The sequence below is a fragment of the Euprymna scolopes genome, chromosome 22 (assembly GCF_053919585.1).
Source record: "Euprymna scolopes isolate OS-2025 chromosome 22, ASM5391958v1, whole genome shotgun sequence".
Lineage (NCBI taxonomy): Eukaryota > Metazoa > Mollusca > Cephalopoda > Sepiida > Sepiolidae > Euprymna > Euprymna scolopes.
In genome coordinates, this window is record NC_136503.1 from 13,938,680 (window position 1) to 13,954,336 (window position 15,657).

Sequence of the window (15,657 nt, forward strand, 5' to 3'; positions counted from 1 at the left end):
TATTTTCTCGAACTTACAATAGTCCTAAGCTTTAAGAGCTTACGAATTGTTTACCATGAATATATATATATATATATATATATATATATATATATATATATATATATATATATATATATATATGATGGCAGCAAACTGGCTCAAATGAGCCAGACATGAGCGCCACCAGAAACACGTGTCGGACGGTCACTTCTATGAACCTTCTATAGTCCTGCACATCTGCTGATAGGCGGGTCCAGGCTGTGGTGCCCTGAACACCTGCCGGACCAGACCTTGGATGTTCCAGAGCCTTTATTTCGATTGACGCCCATATCCGCATCAGTCCTCATTGAGTGTCTGTTTGCCGTTTTAGGCTACAGCCAGCCTTTTTCTTATCGAGATACACACTGATGGTAAAATGTGTATTCCATTGCATATCAAGTAATGCCTGTACTTGAAGCTTTTTATAGTGAGGAAAGACTTTGCATTGAGACAATCCCACTATCTGAACAACTGCCACATTGAACCAAAAAAAAAGAAGAGCAAGTCAACATCACTTGATGCAGCAGTTGCCGCAGGTTTTATATCAGAGTTTTCCTTCTCCTATATATATATATATATATATATATATATATATATATATATATATATATATATATATATATATATATATATATACGTTTTATTTTTTATAACCTTTTCTTTCTGTTAAGTTACATTATTGTTTCAGCTACCTGACCGTTTTTTTTTTTTGGTTTTTTTTTTTTGCCATCTGTAGCTTTTAAAAAGTCTGTAGACTTTTAAAAGTCTGAGGAAGCTACAGACGGCAAAAAAAAAAAAAACGGCCGGGTAGCTGAAAAAATAATGTAACTTAACAGAAAGATAAGGTTATAAAAAATAAAACACATATTTGCTCTACAACAGTATTGAGCACTCTCTTCAGTTTTTATTAATTACCATTTCTACTATATATATATATATATATATATATATATATATATATATATAGAGAGAGAGAGAGAGAGAGAGAGAGAGAGAGGGGGCACATGCACACACACACACACACAAAATTATCCAATTTGAGTTGATCGGGCACAAACTTACACCTTGTTGGCTACGAGCTACGGGTTACCGATCGTTCTAGTATACTTAATTTAATTATTAGCTCTTTCTATGTTAACGGGCCAACTCTTATGCAATCAGCCAATAAGAAAGTTTCTTTTTGATTCTTTCTATATATAACACTATGGCAGAGGGATTTCGCTTTCTTCCCGAGCCAGGAAGATCCGTTCGAGATGTAGGTTCGAATCATGTCGGAGGATCTCAAACCATACAAAATATTTATTATTATTATTCCCTGCAATTTATCAACGACGAAATAAAAAAATGTATAAAATCGTTCATTTATTTTCTTCCTAACAAATATCTACAGAAACAAACAAAATAAACAAACAATTTTCTTTATTTATTCACTAATTTCCTTTCCCAATAAAGAATGCATATATTTATTTTTCAGTACGTATGTGAAGTAAAAATGAGTTAATATATATATATATATATATATATATATATATATATATATATATATATATATATATATATAATGTGCTGGATGTTTAGATCGATTTCTTGATCTTGTCAAAAATTCCGCGGAAGAAATCCTCGATGACTTGACCAATACTGTCTGTTCTTTCTCGAAGCCAATCAGCAAACTGGTTCGCTTTTCGGGAAATGCAACTGCCAGATGTCTTCAAAACCTGAGCCCACATCCTGAAATTAAAATTAAAATTAAAATAAAAATAAAAACATTAATTATCGATAAATTAATGCGCAGAAAAAAACAATAAGTATCAGAGGGAATAAAAAGGTCAATCCAAACAAAATTATATTCAGTTTCATTGACAACAATTAAATACGGACACATGATGCACTGGATAATGATGTTAAGTAACAACTTTTTATGGGTATCTCTCCAGACCTGGCATGAAACCACTTGACGTAAGGAGCTCAAAAATGCTAGTTTAAACCCATACGATGTGTTAGCAGAAATAGATTCTGGCCCAGAAAACAGTAATTCTTTCCCCTTTGTCAGCAATATAGTAATAAAGAAGTGCTCTGTTGAGCTGATCCCGTCCTCTTTAAACTCTACAACAAGTGTGCGAAATCTTGCATCATTGATGGATGTGATATCAATGTTCAAGAATTCTGACAAAAGGATCTATTCGAGATGGGTATATTTGCTGACGAAACTACATTCTATTCTCGATATGTAGACAAAACACATACATATCCAAGGTAATAGCTAAATCTTTAGAAAATAACCGCTAGTCTGTACTTGAATGAGGGCATAAATGGATGGTAAGATTTAATGCTACTAAGACAACGCTTCTTTCCTTTGACTAGCGTCATAGGACTCTACCTGAGAATTAATCATTTAAATTTATCGGCCTAACATTCATAAATAACACAAATTTAAACAAATAAATAGAAAGCACTAATAAGGCCGCTGCGGGTAAAGTGGGCTCCCTCAACCGTATTAGAAAAATCCTACACCTGCTAATATCCTATATTTCTACAAAACAACCATTCGTCCATGTGTAGAGTAATGTTGTCATATCTGATACGGTGAAATAACCCCTGACGTTTTCCTTTTAGACAGAGTCCACAAAAAAGGTTCAACACTGTTTACCAAGCTCCAAACCCTGTCCCATCACTACAATGCTGCATCCCTGTGCTTGAATGACATGTGTTTTGACAAACTTGCTGGCGAAATAGCGCCGACAAATCTGACAATCAGCAAATTCCCACCTCTTTACTGTAAAATACCCAGCTGCTGGAAGGTTTTCTAATCTAACAGTTTCTTTCCGCGAACTTTTAGTCTTTGGAATTTCCTCGCCGCTACCTGTTTCCCGATTCTACTAACATACATAAATGCAAATGTTATGTGAACTGACCTCTGTCAGTACAACTTCCCCTTACGGTGCTTCTATGAAGCTGGCTCCCAATTCGCAATAGCCACTTGTTTTTTAGTGACAATTCGCTTGTAAGGGATGAATACTTCAGGTAGAAGAATAAACTTACTTGCGGGCAGCAGTGGAACTTGGATTAAGGTCGGTGGCATCGAATATTTCCCAGATTGCGTCACGGTTGTCCCAGTTTATGTCGCAAAACTTGTTCTCAATGAAGCATTGGTGCATGGCATCAAATCCAGCGTTGTAAATCGCTTTACATGATTGAGCTGGTGCTTGGTACACGGAACTCAAAGCCTTCGTCTGGCATTTCAGGGTAGCATTAGCCCAGATTCTTCCCTGAAAAAAGTAAAAAAAAAAAAAATTAAGCAAAAACAATTCACTATAACTCCTGCCGTCAGATTTGAATTCAATAATTTGGATCGTTTGATACAAAGAATCGAAAAACAAATCACCTGCAGTTTGACAACTGTCGACAACAGCGCGTGTGTGTGTGTGGGGGGGGGGTAAGGATAAAATAAAACGAGTGAATTTTTATTCTTTTGCCTCTTTTCTTTTTTGAATGAAACTACTACTACTACTGCTACTACTACTACTACTACTACTACTAATAATAATAATAATGATTATGATGATGATGATGATGATAATAATAATAAATATTCGTCCAAATCCCTTTTTGCCAACTCCCGACTTCAACTATAATCCTCATCGACCGCTCGCTCTCTCTCTCTCTCTCTCTCTCTCTCTCTCTCTCTCTCTCTCTCACACACCTGCACAAAAAAGGAATGATCTGTGCTTCCCCCTTCATTGCTTTCCACAGCAGTCATTGTCCTCATATGCAAATTAATGTCATATGTATATTAATAAATATTCTATTGATGAAAGTTTTTCTTTTATCTTTCCTTTCTTGATTCCATCACCAGACAAAGGCGCCGTTGCTTGTGTAAGTGGATCTTCCAACCACTCTGTTGTATCAATTAAGATAAAAATGAAATGTAATAAGTCCCCAGACGTACCTTTCCATCGTACAGTATATCGATACACTAAGGCTGACTGGGATAGCTTCCGTACATTTATATCGGATCTACCTCTGCGTTCCATGTTTAAAAAGGATGTGTCCTCTATAGTATCAGACCTGGCGGAATGGTTACTTGTAGATATAGTCCGTTTCATACCCTCGCAATAGTTCCAGCAAACACCTAACAGCCAGCCATGGTTCTCTCCAGAATGTGCTGCTACCATTGCGCACAGAAATCACTTTTTCCACTGCTTTCAACGTAATAGATGTATGGAAACTAAAGCCGCTTTCAGGACTGCCAGCAACCATTGTAAGAAAGTAGTAAAGAATGCAAGAGAGTTGTATGTTCAGTCCGTCAAGTCCAAAGTAGCTGAGCAGCGGCTTGGTTCCCACCAGTTTTAGCAAATAGCAAACAGAATCCTGAACAGAAGCGTGTGCTCTATCCCAACTATCATCAATGGACCTGAGGTAATCTCGTCAGCATCAGACAAAGCCAAACTCTTTGTCAAGAACTTTGCAGCTAATTCTACCCTTTGCGACCAAGGCCGCCAATCCCCAATATTTCCTCCTGTATCATAAAACACGCTATGTGATATGCACATATATGTACGTGATGTTGCCAAGCTAATCAAAAACCTTGTTTCCAGTAAAGCAACTGGCCTCGACGGTATTCCAATTATAGTACTAAAAAAACTTCAACCAGAACTAGCGCCCATACTTACAAAACTGTTTAAACGTTGTCTTAAGGAGAATTGCTTCCCATCATTCTGGAAAATCTCATCAGTATGCCTTGTATTTAAGAATTCAGGTGATCGCTCATCCCCCTCTCAGTACAGGCCAATAAGTCTCCTGTGCGTCATGAGTAAGTTGCTGGAATCTGTATTAAATACAGAAGTAATCGACCATCTCAGCAAAAATAACCTTCTTAGTGACACACAATATGGTTTCCGTTCTGCTAGATCTACAACAAATGTGCTTACAGTTATATCTCATAGGATTAGCGAATCTCTCGACGGAGGCAACCTTTCTAGGGCAATTGCTCTTGATATATCTAAGGCCTTTGATAGGGTATGGCATAAAGGTTTACTTCACAAGATCTCTAGCTATTGTATAGCTGGAAATGTCTTCTCAATTATTAAATCATTTTTTTTCTGATAGGTGCATAAGAGTAGTAGTTGAGGGGCAAAAATCAGAAGCTCACAGTATTAATGCTGGAGTCCCTCAGGGGTCCATCCTGGGCCCAACTCTTTTCCTGATCTACATTAATGATCTTCCAAATCACACCCTTACATCATTTGTAGACATTTATGCTTATGACACTACCATTTATGGTAGCACATCTAAAACAGTAAACGACCAAGTTCTTTCCGATTCTCTCTCCTCTGATCTTGAGCACGTGGTACAATGGGGAAAGGAGTGGCTGGTTACTTTTAATGCATCTAAAATCAAGCTTCTCTCTTTACATCATCAACACTCTGATCCACATCTGGCATCAATTAAAATGAATGGCTCTCGTCTTCAGGGGCCCTCAAGCTTTGACAAACTTCTGGGCTTGACCGTTACTCCTGATCTTAAATGGAACACGTACATCAAATCTGTTGCCAAGGCCGCTGAAAAAATGGCGGGATCTTTCTATCGATCCGGTAGATATCTCACTGCTGATGCAATTCTCTATCTATATAAGAGCCAGGTACGTCCAAGGATGGAATACTGTTACCACATCTGGGCAGGAGCTGCTAGAAAGGACGTCCTGTCTTGATAGAGTTCAAAATAGACTTCGTAGGAGATGCCCTTTTCTCTTCCCTGCAACCTCTATCTCACAGAAGAGATGTTGTCTCTGCTGTATCGTTATTTTCATGGAAAGTGTTCGACTGAGCTTCAGTCTATGGTCCCCCCTCGCCAAACTTTCACAAGAAACACACGTCTAGCTGAAAACACTATCAATAATTCCTCCCCCCCTCTTTATCTGTGCCTAATCCTAAACGTAGATTCCATGAACAAAGCTTCTTTCTTAGAACTGCACGCCTGTGGAATTGTCTTTCATTATCCTGCTTTCCAGCTGACTACAATATCTCTTCAAGTCTAACGTAAACAAATTCTTGATGAGCCGTTCCACTTGTTAAGAAATTTACCGAATTACCATTACTAACGATTACTATATTGTCCAATTTCTACTATATCCTCGTGTGGCCTCCTGGCCTTGATAAAAGGTGATGCCTATGAAAAAAAAAGGATCATTCTAAACCATTATAACTTATTTTATACTTTTATCACATAAACGTATCATCGCGATTAATTTATAACTTTTTCTCTCAGATTATTGAACATCATTTAATTGTAATTGTAATATTCTCATCCGTGTTGACTCGAAGACGATGTATTTTAGTCATGAGAAAGGAAATCATCGTCTATAATGATAATACTTGTCTTCAGACGGCATTACTGACCAAAGGTCTCCTACATGAATTTGATTGGAAAATCTTGTCTCATTCTGCATGTTTTCTTGACCTAGCCTCCTCGGATTATCACTTATTTTTAAGATTAAAATTTGTTTAAATGGTCTTAGCTTTACATCACGAGTAGATTGAACATGAGTTTATTCATATTTCACCTCAAATCATACAGATTTAGTTATATAAGATCGTTAACAGATGAAATCAAGTTCTAAGGAGCAAATGATGTTATTGTTATGAATAAATATTTTCAAAAACACAGTTTCTGCTTTTCAAGACGAAATTTTAAATTGGCAGAAATTTTTGCACTGACATGATGAACAGAGATTGGTCATAAAAGAAGTAGGGTCCTCAATTGTACAATTCAATATCAACCCGTTTGGGATCAATAAAGAAAACAAATTTAAAAAAAATATGTGATCTTTCCTAATTGGATTGAACTTTGTCTCTTTTACGACCTGTTGACCATTTTTTTTTTTTAAATATTTAAGACAGAAACGTAATACTGTTTGGAAACGATCGATATATTGGTTGGCATTTCTATTTTACAGTATGGCACAATGCAATGAAAGTTCGCTACACTTTGGCGTAACCACGAACCGGGCTTAGGGCAAATGGAAAATAACAATTTTTAAACGAAAAGGGGACTTTCTCTTTTTTCTCAAACAAATTTTTACTCATCTTTGTCGTCAGATTTGGCGTCGTTCGATACCAAAGAAACGGGTCAAATCGCCTGAAGCCTGAGAGCCGTTAGCAGCACGGTGCATGCAGAGTTGATGGATGAAAAATAAAAACTTTTTGTTCTCTATATCTCTGTTCTTTTGTTGTTCCTGTCTTTCTTTTGTTAGAATCTCCATTTTGTCGTCATACGAAATAAAGGCAGTAGTTGAAAATCTATAAATACTGAGGCACAATGATAAAAAGCACTTTTCGGGGAGCTGGAGCTCCCCACATCTAAAATACTTCTACCCGACTTTCCTTATTTTCGGAGGGGGGGGGTCATCCATCCATCCATCCATAGCCGTGAGCCCCTGGGGGAGGGGCATAGGCCATCTACAACTTTTGTAGATGCTTTTGTAGCGAGGAATTATTTTTACAGGGTGAGGGTGCTGGCCCCACGCCCAACATTCCCAGAAGGTACATACAGCGCCTAGCCTCCCCAAATGGTCACCCATCTGGTACTGGCCAGGCTCAACGTTGCTTAACTTCGGTGATTGTGTGGGGGGAGGAGTCAAGAATAATTTTTTAAAAAGTGTTATGGAAAACATGGCGAATACAGCAACTCTTCGTTTGACTCAGGCTAGCAGTTTGTCGACAAAAAGCGAAGGCAGCCGATTTGAAAAAGATCAGATCAATGCTCCAGCTCTTGAGTTCTTAAAATGCTTCTTAAATGTTAAAATAAAAGAATGCATTTTTATAAAAAATATTAATAGTTTGTTTATGATCACAATACGTACAAGCGTTCAATTCGAGCACAACGGTCCAAGCCAAGATATTTCTCTGGATAGAATTAATTCTATGAAGAAAATCCTGCAGTAATGTCGCCGAGAATTCAGAGAAGACTCATCAAGCAAACGTAACAGACGTTATATCAACTCTTTAATGTAAGCGAAGTGCCTATCGTTTACCAACTTCAGTGCAATGTGCTGCACCCAGGACATAACAGTCATTCCAGAAACGCCCTAAGCGCGGACAAACCAAATCTCACTCCCCGCAAGAGAAAATGCATTTTTCCCAGCACTGATGATTCGAGTTCTGTAATTTTTCAAATGCAGTGATAAAAATGAATATTATTATTATTATATAAAATGCTGCGTTCACTTTTATATCAAATGTCAATTTTTTAACTGCTATGGTTCTCCTTCCGAATTCAAGATAATTAACTATCCAGGCAGCAAAGCACACGCTCTTAGGATCTAAAGACAATGTTAGCTCAAGTCATTCGCCAAATAGGGATGTGACTATTGTGCCCTACTATTTTGTGTCACTGTGTCAGGAAGATAAGATTCCACCCCAGGATGTCTCTATCGGTGCAACCACATCAAGATATTCTCTTTAGGCCATGATAGTTCCACGATGCTTTATAAACCAGTTTGCATTACTTAGCCTATTATTTTCATCTTAGACTTGATTCTCACCTCTTTTCGACCGATGTAACCTCCGATCTTTTTCACGTGCATCTTTTTTGAACTCGGGAATGTTTATGTCAAACTTGGGAATCAATGCACAATTTTTAATTTAACCTTGTATTTTATCCAATGCGGTAGATTGTTCTCGTTCCGTCAGTTATGACCGGATAGAGTTTTAAGTCAACTTATTTTATTAGTAGTTAATATAATCTTTTGTAAGAATTAAACCTTCAAATTTAGTTCGAAAACAAGTTTTTAAAGAAGGTCGGTAGATACATCGGTCTAAACGTTGCGAAAATAACTAATTGTATGTAACGGAATAAATCTATTCTATATTTTATATCTGTATTGCTTTCCACTCGACGATGCAACGAAATCTTAGTAATTTACTGTTGTAATATCTTGTTTTACAGCATAGTGACCCCTTTTTTAGCGTTACCCTACAGTAATATCTCATTAGTGATAATTTCATATCGACACTACCCAACAGCGTGCAGAGGTTTAGTGATGTCCTAGGCCAAATCTATGATTTTATATCGCTTATATCCAAGTAGAAATTCTAGTACTGATAAATAAAATGAAAAGTTGTGGTAGTTTTAATATAATTGGATGACACCCGCTATATTTGCATGTCTGAAACCATTACACCAACACTGCGCTAGTACGCCACTGACTCTGCACCACAGGGATACATCTCATGTCGACGTTTATTCACGGCAAACTATTTATACAAACACACTTCATTCAGAATTGATCAACGAAAAACCTGTGGTAGATTAGAAATCGATGTCCGAGACGAAACGAACAAGCATAAGTCAACGACCCCTTTTCTGTCTTTATTCGTTCGACTTGCTCTTCCTTCTTGTTTTCTCGTCAGTTTTTTCATCGTTGGATTTTTTCATCGAATCGCATCGAATCGCATCTCGATGCGATTCGAACGAATGCTAAACAGCTTCAAATGCCTTTCACAGAAAACTGAACGAGGGTCGCTGAAATCCTTTAAGCCAGTGAACACATACCATCACAAAGCTGAACTCTCTAACACACACACACACACACACACACACACACACACACACACACACACACACACACACACACACACACACACACACACACACACAACGGAACTTTGAAACGAACTTAACTTCCCTAGCCATGAACTTTAAAACTTCTCTTTCATAGTATATTTTATATTTCTGTAAAATTGTCAATATATAAATATATTTTTCGTATTATTTGTATTCTTCGAACTACTGTTCTCATCTTGAGTGTCATTTTCACAACGTTTCGGTCGATGTACTCTCCGACCTTCTTCAGGTGTATCTTGTCGAATTCGAGAATGTTTCTGTCGAACTCGGAATTTGGACAAATTTAGGAGCCTTAAAACTATTTTATTTCTAGTTGTAAATATTATTTATTACGAATTATTTTTACTATATATATATATATATATATATATATATATATATATATATATATATATATATATATATATATGTATGGATTCAGTATCGGCTGAAGAGAGCTTTATATGTGTATCTAAAACGGTCCCCAATTATCAGGTTTGAAACCGACGACACCGATGACTTATCTTATTTAAACTTTCTGTAAATAAAGCACATTTTATATATATATATATATATATATATAAACAAATATTACATAGTCGTGACAATGTAATATTATTTATTATTAATTATTCTTACTATATATATATATATATATATATATATATATATATATATGAAATAAAATGGAGTTGGAAGGACCTGGATACTCAACGTTTCGCCCGATTTATGCGGGCTTCTTCAAGCCCATCCCTCTTGAAGAAGCCCGCATAAATCGGGCGAAACGTTGAGTATCCAGGTCCTTCCAACTCCATTTTATTTCATATCGTCGGATTTAATCCAACTCAACAATCATATATATATATATATATATGAGTATGTGTGTAATATTTTTATTTATATGGACAAATATTTCATAGTAGTAATATTTGTCTATATAAATAAAAATATATTTTGCTCTTTTTATTGAGCACTCTAAGTAACCTCGTTTTAATTCATGAGTTTTATCTTCTGAATACCTTTAACTTGGTGTACATACATACATAGATACATACATACATACATACATACATACATACATACATACATACATACATACATATGTGCCTTTGGTTCTTAATACGGCGGGGGGATGTGATGCGTCTAGTGTGTTAGTTATAAGTTAGTGTTAAGTTCATGTTTGCATGCCTTCTCGCTTCCAGCTAACATCGCTTGCTAACCTCGTGGTGAAAAGGTAGAAGCTATACATGTCTTTCCTGTCAGTACATAGCCTCTCCATCATCCCGACTCCTACAGTGCCTCCACGTTGACCACACACGGTAACTGGGTACCTTGCTGCCCCAGGCTAAACTCGTAGGAGATCTCAGACTAGTAGGGGATCCCAGATGCAGTGCGTTATGGCCCACCGATGTGTGGACATGCCCTGGCAAACTGCCAACTACCCCACTGTCTTGTGGATATCCTTGGTTGGGCGGAGACTAGAGGAACCAACCCCAAAATCAAACACCACTGTCTTGTGGGCCTTATCACACAAAAGACTGAGAGATGGGAACTCTGACTTCAAATCCTACTGCTGCCTTGCAGTTTTGTTCTTAAAAGGCTATGGAACCTCATTTAGAAAGAAAAGACGTAGTAGCAGACATGATAGGGTGACAGTTTACCTCACTGAGATAACTTTCTGTCAGAAACTGCGGCCTCCTTTGCTGCCAGTCGTCGCGGGTTTGCTCTACTGGACATGAGCATTGGAGGTTCAGAGGGTGTCTATCTGATGCGCAACAGATACTGCACCTAAACTGCACAAGTAAGTTTGGAGCCAAGGTGGAAAGTCCTGTGGTGATGGAGTGAGACTACGCCAACACCGAGGGATAAAGCACTGAGGCCCCAACTAGTCATCGTCAAGATTGACAGACTGCATGATGATGATGATGATGATGATGATGATGATGATGATGATGATGACATATTATTGTTATTGTTTACATATTACTGTATATAATCTCTATTGCTTATATTTAACGGTTCTCATATCGTGTTAAATTCTATACTATTGATTGTCACCAAGCGAAGAATCCAAATAATACGAATCATCATATATTTTCTTCATTAATTCACGTTTTCTTATCTCATTTCCCAAATTTCGTTGTTGCATTAGCACTTGCTTACTGGTGACCCATTCATGTTTTTATTCATCTTTTCATTTACCAGTTTAACTATATATTTATTCATTGTTAGCGTTGTTCTTGGCACTTTCCAAAGACACTTTCTAAATACACTACATGTAGTCAAGAGCAGCGCTATAAACCTACTAAAATCTTGTCGCCTGACTTAGACGAAATAGAAAGAAGGGATGATAATGATGATGATGATTGGATTAAATTGTTGATCGCATTTAATATTAAAAAAAGAAAAAGAAAAAGAAAAACAGTTATAAATTGATTAATCAAAATAACGGTAAACCCGGTGTTGCTTACGCTGGGGTTGAGGCTGTTAATATTATTTCGAATACGTTGGCAGTAGTAGCGACCAAAGCGAAGGGCGTAGCCATCTCGTTCACACGGGAAGCGGTTTTCAAGGCACGTATAAAAGCTACAATCGCCAGAATTACTTTGCTGGAGGCATACACTGAGAACATCTGAAAAGAATAAACAAATCAGTGTTGATTTTAAAGAAATTTAAAAACGAAATATATTCAAAATGTCGAATTATTAGCGTCGTCTTAATAAGTTGTTTTTAATTAGCCAAATTCTAGTATATGTTTTTTTAAACGCCAATACGTAGTTGAAACAAAACAAATTGCTTTGGAATATTAAAATAAGTTTCAACGCTATTGATAATGTTTTTGTTTTTATTGTTACTGCTTACGTTTGAATTCATGTTTGAAACACGGCGTAAACCATACTTCTATGTAAAACTATAATTATTTTATTGTGGTAATGTTTTTAACTCTATTAATACGAACGTCAAAGTAGCTAGCTTGTAGAACCTCACCGAGTAGAACAACTGCTACTCTGTTTTTAGGAAAAAAAAAAAAAAAAGAAAAGTTTATCGATACAGGGTTAAAAAAATCAACGCTATTACGATGTAATCTAAAATATGCGTTCCGAGTTATGCCCCCTGTGTGTGAACTCTTCGCTGACTAATTTAAAACATTTACGAAAAATGCAATTGTCCTCGATTTCTATTTAAAAAATTACTTTTAACTATAAATAACTTTCTACTCGATGAATTTTCGTTATTTTTGAATATATTACTATTTTCGACATAACAATTAAGTATATAATATTGTTTTTGCTTAAAATTAAAAAATCGATCCGTCGTCTCTATCTCAATAAGCACCGAACTTCATGTTAATAATAATGTTATATTAGTTTTTTATCTTAATTCTAAATAAACGTGCATTTTTTTTTAAATTCATTTTCTTATTTTGTTTACTCGTATAAATAAATTAAACGATCATTATAAACTTTGGAATAAAGCTTCCTGCGTGTATTTAGTATATATATATATATATATATATATATATATATATATATATATATATATATATATATATATATATATATATATATATATATATATATATGGTCCTGGATATGACCTTAAACTATATCCGATGGTGATGGCCCCAGCTTGCAGGCCTTAGGGAGTATGGAGCCACCCTTTAATTGCCATTGCTCCCAGGTCCACTCTGACCCGGAGTGGTAGCACCTGTTAGGGTCCCAACTATGGGTTAAATAGAATACCACTTAAAAAACAAATATACGATATTAAAAAATCGTTCTTAAAAATCACCAGATTCGGCATTAAATAACCTGAAAAGGGTTGATATGCCGTAAAACAAAACAACCAACCAACCATATATATATATATATATATATATATATATATATATATATATATATATATTGTGTACAGAAAGTTGTTAGATGAGACAAATCATTGGTACCGTCGGTTTCAAGCCCGATAATAAGGACCGTTTAAGGTATCCTTATCAAACTCTCTTCAGCCAATATTTGTCTCTGGTATATTTTTAGTAGAGTAATTTAAAGTATATTTTTCCATCTCCGGTTATTTTAAAGAAGGTGATCTTTGCTTCCTGTTTTGTGGTGTTCTTTCCCGATAGTGCTCAACCACTAGGCTATTGGTATTTACCGTAAATTCCTGGTGGGGTGATTATGATTAGTTTTTTTGGAAAAAGAAATCCAGCAGAGTGCTCAATTAAAAGGAAAATCCGAAATGTAAGAGCGTATTTATATTTTGTGCACAGAAAGTTGTTAGATGAAACAGATCATTGGTACCGTCGGTTTCAAGCCCGATAATAAGGACTGTTTAAGGTATCCTTATCAAGCTCTCTTCAGCCAATATATATATATATATATATATGTATATATATATATATATATATATATATTTGGGCATCATTTTTTATGCATGTTTCATTGAACAGCAGGGATAATTCCTGTTCGTTTCTCTTTCCATCCATCTTGGCGGGCCAATGCTCGAACGTTCAGCTCGAATATAAAAAGAAATTCCCTAAAGTCGCGAACAATAAACAAGCCAACCATAAATCAGGGTCAATATGGGAGGACACGCTTCAGTGCTTTTAACGATTTTAAATTATTTTAATCGACTTTTTCAATAAATTCACTAGCCGCAATTTTTTTTAATTAATCACTCGCCTGAAGACGGCTCATGAAAGTCGAAAACAACGCGACTATGGCAAATTTCTTTTTACACTCGAACAGAACGTTCGAAAATTGACCCGCCAAATGGAAAAAATATATTGCAACGGAGACACAGACAGGAATATATATATATATATATATATATATATATATATATATATATATATATATATATATATATATATATATATATATATTATAGATGCTAGGAAAATATTTTATGATTTATGAAATAATTGTTTACGCGCGTTCTAAAATTCCAACATAAACAGCAATTTTGTGTATGATCCCTGTATTATGCCCCCTAAAAACATTTTTAAATACTTCACAGAAACTTAAATTCGAGGACTATTGACGGCTAATGGATATTGTTAAATTTCACAAAAATCGGAGGTGTCTGAATTTTCACGAGGTGCATCCATTCCTTTTTGACCCCCTTTTCTTGGACGATATGAATTTTTATTGATATCAGGTCTCGTTATCTGCACAGGGACGTGTCATAAAGTTCAAAGTAAAACATCGCATCATGACTATTGTAAAGGCATGAAACAGTTATGCAGTAAATTGAAAGACCATAACGATAATCTGTTCGCTTAAAATTCATCACAAAATAACCGATGCCATCAATAAATATTCTTCGATGTTTTGGGGGGAAAATAACTGACATTATGTTCCAATTTTGATGATTTTTTTACATGATTTTGATATATATATATATATATATATATATATATATATATATATATATATATATATATATATATAAAGTGGTAGTAGGAAGGCAGGCTTGATCCCGTACCGCAAAGGAGGAAAAGTACGGGGAAAAAATCGTGACGTCTTTGCTGTTACGACCACCGCCAAACCGGAAGTGACGTAGGCTTAAACTAAGGCTAGACAATCGAAAGGAGATGATGACTTTCGAAAATATCGGCGAAAAAAGCCCCTCCCCCCTGTAGAAAAGTGCCCAGTTGAAGGTGAAGATATTAATGATTTTAGCCTATTTTTCGATATTTGTCGTCTGAAAGGTCGAACTTCAAAATGATACTGATCTTGTAAAAATCCGTCGCTTCCGTCGGAAGTTTTACGCAGGCATACATACAAACATACATACATACATACATACATTTATATATTTGTAATTAGAAATTTTTGAATCAAACCGATTAAAAAGCTTGCCCTATCTCTGAATAGCCTTTATGTCAAATTTCAAATGTTTAGACCAGAATTTGTCCGAGTAATTTCGTAGAGACAGCAGAGGTCAACATTTTTTCACTTTGATCCCTATTATGACCCCTTTACGTTTATTGTTTGTGTCTCAAATCCCTTTATTAAGTTAGATCCATGTCCAATG

At 35.8% G+C, this 15,657-nt stretch overlaps 1 protein-coding gene across 1 annotated transcript in view; it reads right to left on the reverse strand.

Annotated features, from left to right (window-relative positions):
- Positions 1-1,363: 1,363 nt before the first annotated feature.
- LOC145243901 (uncharacterized) overlaps positions 1,364-15,657 on the reverse strand; it is a 35,886-nt gene continuing 21,592 nt past the window's right edge. Inside the window, exons 2-4 of the mRNA XM_080107007.1 lie at positions 12,093-12,253; positions 3,061-3,287; positions 1,364-1,749 (exon numbers count right to left, since the gene is read on the reverse strand). Of these exons, the coding sequence (XP_079963133.1) occupies positions 1,596-1,749; positions 3,061-3,287; positions 12,093-12,253 (542 nt within the window). The 3' untranslated portion in view covers positions 1,364-1,595. The remainder of the gene's footprint in view (positions 1,750-3,060; positions 3,288-12,092; positions 12,254-15,657) is intronic.